A 4,928-nucleotide genomic window follows, 5' to 3' on the forward strand; every position below is an offset into this window, starting at 1 on the left:
AACACGAACTTTTAAACATCTACTTCCCATTATGATGGGGAGTTCCATGTAACCATTGAACTGAACTTCATTCTTGACTGTTTGCTTCTTTACCGGACAAAATGTATTTATTTAAACCAGAACTTCAACGCGAAGGAGAAAGATTCAATGAATGAACAACTACAACTATTACAAGACTGATATCGACTAAATAAACCAGGAAGTTTATATTGGTTAGAACTGAACAAGTAAATTCTCACAAACCAAAATATTACATCTCAACTTTGGATGCTTTCCATTCAACCAAACAACTCCGTTCAATTAATTTTTGCCTCCGAAAATTTTTGGGATTGCGCAGTGGTGAGAGCACTCGCCTCCCTTCAATGTGGCCCGGGTTCGATTCCCAGACTCGGCGTCAGATGTGGGTTGAGTTTGTTGGTTCTCTACTCTGCACGGAGAGGTTTTCTCCGGGTACTCCAGTTTCCCCTCCTCAAAAACCAAAATTTGATTTGATTTGCGTTAACTTGTTAATTTCAATCTACAGTGTCCCCGATTAGTGCTCTACAGCGCTAGAAGATTAGACACTTAAATAAAGTTCCTTTCCTTTCCTTTTTCCTTTCCTTTTTCGTTTCCTTTCTCTGAGGATTCGAGAATTTTCACATCCACACCTAACATATTTAAGTCGAATTTGCCTTTCCAAGCGTATCCGGATTCAGCATGTCAACAGAGCATGCGCCATCAGGCGTGTGAATTGGCGACAAGAGAAGCGATAGCATTTCGTTCAGCGTCCATTTGGAATATTTACGCGGTAAACACTGCATCTGAGTTTGTAACGTTATCGGATTTGAAAATATCCGGTTCGATCGTCCACGCAATTCCAAATTCTTCCTGCATCGAAAACTAAATGTGGAAAGCGGATTCGCATGCCGGATTCCCCGGGTGTGGACGTAAGGCGAATCCGCAAAGAACAAGACGCTCTTTAAGGCGTATACTTGGAATACCATGTTGCGCAGAAGTAGGGTGATACATTTTGGAACAGTTAGAAACAAACTACAAGGATTGAATAGGCTAAAGCGATGTTCAGATTTGCTAAGTACGGAATAAAAGAAGTAAATGTTTCTGCAGCCAATTGAAATCTGGAGGGCCCAAGACAACCGATAACGTATTGGTGAACATCGCTTAGTGTTTACAATATAATCAATAGGTCACCAAGCAAAAGAAGTAGTTTGATTTAGTACAGGTTGTCGGATCGGAAATAAGTTAAACGTGAATCTACGCAATGCAGAGGTGACGTACAAATTGAAACCATTGGGCCAAGGGGAGTGAAACACTAGCGAAGCGAGAGAGAAAACTTGTGAAAACCATTATTGTAATTAATCTGGCTAAGTAAAATTTAGCCCTCCTCTTACCAGCTACACTAGCGCTGAAGCAGCTGCACAGTTTCGAAATTAACAATGTTGTGAATAATGTGGTGACCTCCCTCTAAAGGTAGCTATATAAACATGAAGACAGTGAAACAATTAAAAAATTGACATCCACGGATGATGCTCGTACAAGAACACCTGAAAGAAAAAGAAATTTCAGGCATTTCCAACATACCGCTTCTGGGAGTTCTGTACTGATGATTTCATCATGTTGTCAACATGCAAGATTTAGATTAAATATGTTATTCATAACATTTTCAGGAGACTGAATGCAATATGTTCAATCTTTAGCTGCCATTGAGCTTTCACTCAGAACATGGGCTTGAGTTTCTAAATCGACAATTCATAGAACTCTGTAAGAATTGAGGTTGTTTGATGCCTCGCACGAGCAGAAATCCTCTCCAACGACACTCGACACCACGGTTTTTTTTTTTTTGGTTGTTGGAAAACATATAGTTTCATTATAGAGGCTGGTGAATGTATTGCTCCAAAGGATCAAGTGAGTTGCCTTTACCCGATGAACGGCGTCGTAATTCTATTGCCCATTTGCAGCACTGAACAAAGTCAACCGATACCTTTCAGGTATTCCAAGAATTTACCCAATAACTCAATTTATTTTCACGCGTATGGCTACAATATCAATTAACAAAGATAGAGATAACGCGGATTTTGCAACAATTTAACGTTTCGCTCAGTTTATACCAATATCACTTGGGTGTAAAAATTTCTTATTTAGGATCCTTTCATTCGCTTTTGTGTTCGTTATGTTTACCCTTTGCGAGATTTTATGTCCGTGTGTTCACAAGTTTGTTTTGCATCAGGAAGATGTTTATATTTTCAATTACAACCTCTCCCTAGGGGTTTTAGCGCATAACTTTTAACCAATGAAATCCACGCATCCTAATTCTATTGTGCATTTTTCTGCACTTCCGTTTTTCAAACTCATTTTAATACTCGGTGTAACTTTAGGTATCCCGAGTAAAATGTTGCGGAGTCAAAAATATCCGGACACGTGTGGACGGGGCCTTAGTGAATGGCTCAACATTTTCCGGTCGACAAAATTAAGCCAATCACTTTTACGAGTCTCGCCTAAAGGTAAACAATGAAAAAAAAGAGCAGAAAATGAGCCCTGGTAGCTATAGGTCATTTTCTTGTTGCTAGATTTGGCACAGCGATGTCATACCGTGGAGCACTAGTCGAAGTGAGACATTATGAACTAACGGTAGAGACAAATAGTTATCTAGATGGGGGGCTGTGAAAGGTTGTCAAGACATCCGTGAATTCCCTTCATTATCGTGAAGAGCCTTAGTGTAATAGGATTTCTTGTCTGATTGCATTGTTTACAGAATTACGAATTTGTTTAGCTCCACCTCATGTCAACAGTTTCTGTTTTCAACTTTCACTCAAGTCTACAGATCCTTTTAGTATACTCTGAATTCTAAAAGTGGTTTTTATGCAGGTTTTATTTATCTAACCCACTTGAAACCACCATTCAGTCCATGTTATTCCAGGGGTCTTCCTGTTAACCCATAACCTATGTATTTTATTTGGTCAGTCATTTGATTTGAACTGAAATTGGCCACAGAAGCGTATTACCTGTCTTAAACAACATTGTTATTGAATAGTAATCGACAAAAGAGAATTTTTTAAAGTAGCAAAATATAAAATATAGCCCATTGAATAGAAAATGTAATTTTACGCCTGCAATGGAAAACCACGACCTTACCGGAAAAAAATGTTATAGAACGGAATCTTATGCTTTGTGCTTGACTGAAAATTGATACTTGAAAAGCAAATCTACTAAATTGAATTTGTCCAAGAGAAACGCTTTTCAGCGGAGGCAGCTGTAGTGTAGTGTCAGTGGACTTTTTCCAAGGCTTCAAACGTTTAGCTCTTAAAGGGGCACTGTCATGAGCTGCGCATGCTCGAGTTTGTTTGCTCTCGAGCCCACGGAAAATTCTAGCCACCATCATGGATTCACGCGTGAGTCACGTATATTCACCGGAGTTTCTCCTTTGTCCACCATGGCCCTCCCCAGTGGACACCATTTTGAATTTGTCGATTCAACTTGAAAAAAGTTAACCTAACACTTTTCAAGTTTTCATACGACGCTAGCGCATGCGCTTCTCGTGACAATTTCCCTTTAATTTTGATCATCTGTCCGTTAATTTGGTTGCCTCCTTAATCCAACTGCTATTTATTTTGTGAACAATTTCAGCTGACCGACTCAAAACCTCTGAAAATTGCGCTGTACAATATAACTGCTGACCCAGAAGAGCGCGAAGACCTCAGCGCAAAGCTTTCAGATGTAGTCAAGAATTTAATGGAACGAGTGGATTACTACAAGAAAGGGGTAGTGCCGGCACTCTACGGGCCACCAGATGTCAACGCAATTGTGAAGGCCCTCGAGGAAGGAGTTTGGACTCCCTGGCAAGACTAGGGACTTGTGAACCATGATAGATCAAGGGTACTCTTTTTGAAAAAAATAACCGTACAACTACTCAAGTGGCATCCCTTTTAATACTTTTCTCTTTGTATTGGTCCTCTGTAATACAGCAACGATTAAGGCTTTGCCAGTTAGTACACACTATTTTATCTCTCATTCTGCATCTTATGCTCACCTAGTCCGTTCGTCAGAGGCTGCCTGCAATTTGAAAACAGTTCACCGTAAAATAAAATATTAACTAAACCAGTTGTGTAAACACTGATATAAATAACGTTCAAGTTGTCCTGCATCGCAACACTAATTATAATACCTGTAGAACCGATTGAAAATTTAACATTTTATTTTGCATGAAACGTGATACAGATTACCCTGGTCCCAGAGGTTTTTTCTTGAGCCACAAGAGAGCCGCGAAGTGGCGAGAAGAAAAAAACCTCTGGTTACCTTGGACTGGAATCTCACTTTCATGCAGGTAGCACGGGTAGACGAGGCACCGTACCATGAAATTCGTTCGTGTAAAAGTTCTTTGGTGCCGTTCCAGGCCTTTTTTGTTGTGATTTTTACCATAACGCATGCGTGGTTGTCACAAAAATGGCGACGGAGGAGAAACGTACTCGCTCGCCTAAGAAAAACCGCGGAATAAACTGGACAGATGAAGCTACACAAGCGTTACTAGAGTTGTGGGCTGAGTCCATTCAAATGTCACTCGAACACTCAAAGTCTTCAAACGAAACGCGAGCCGTTTACGAGAATCTGAAGGTAAGCTATGTCATTGTTGTTTGAGTACACTATCGCAGCTATCAGGAAATTACTTTAATCCTAAAGAACTGCAATCCTTTAAAGAACATTGCTTTCAGAAGTACATTCCAGTGCATTGTCCATGGAGATATACGTGTGAATCTGCGCTATTGTGTTTTGCAATATGTTATTTATTAATTCCCCTCACTTGTTTGTTGTATGCATGTCAGGTCCAAATGGAAAATAGAAATTTTAGAAGTAACACAGTGCAAGATCTGGTGAATAAAATGAAAAAGTTGCGACAAAAATATAATCAAGAGAAAGACAAGTCTAGCAGGAGTGGA

The 4,928-nt window shown here is 39.8% G+C and overlaps 1 protein-coding gene across 1 annotated transcript in view; it reads left to right on the forward strand.

Moving 5' to 3' along the window:
• The window catches only part of LOC138000779 (arylsulfatase B-like), a 61,411-nt gene extending 57,319 nt beyond the window's left edge, over window positions 1–4,092 (forward strand). Inside the window, exon 7 of the mRNA XM_068847423.1 lies at window positions 3,622–4,092. Coding sequence (XP_068703524.1) covers window positions 3,622–3,843 — 222 coding nt within the window. The 3' untranslated portion in view covers window positions 3,844–4,092. The remainder of the gene's footprint in view (window positions 1–3,621) is intronic.
• The last annotated feature ends 836 nt before the right edge of the window (window positions 4,093–4,928 follow it).

This window comes from Montipora foliosa, chromosome 4 (assembly GCF_036669935.1).
Source record: "Montipora foliosa isolate CH-2021 chromosome 4, ASM3666993v2, whole genome shotgun sequence".
Taxonomy (NCBI): domain Eukaryota; kingdom Metazoa; phylum Cnidaria; class Anthozoa; order Scleractinia; family Acroporidae; genus Montipora; species Montipora foliosa.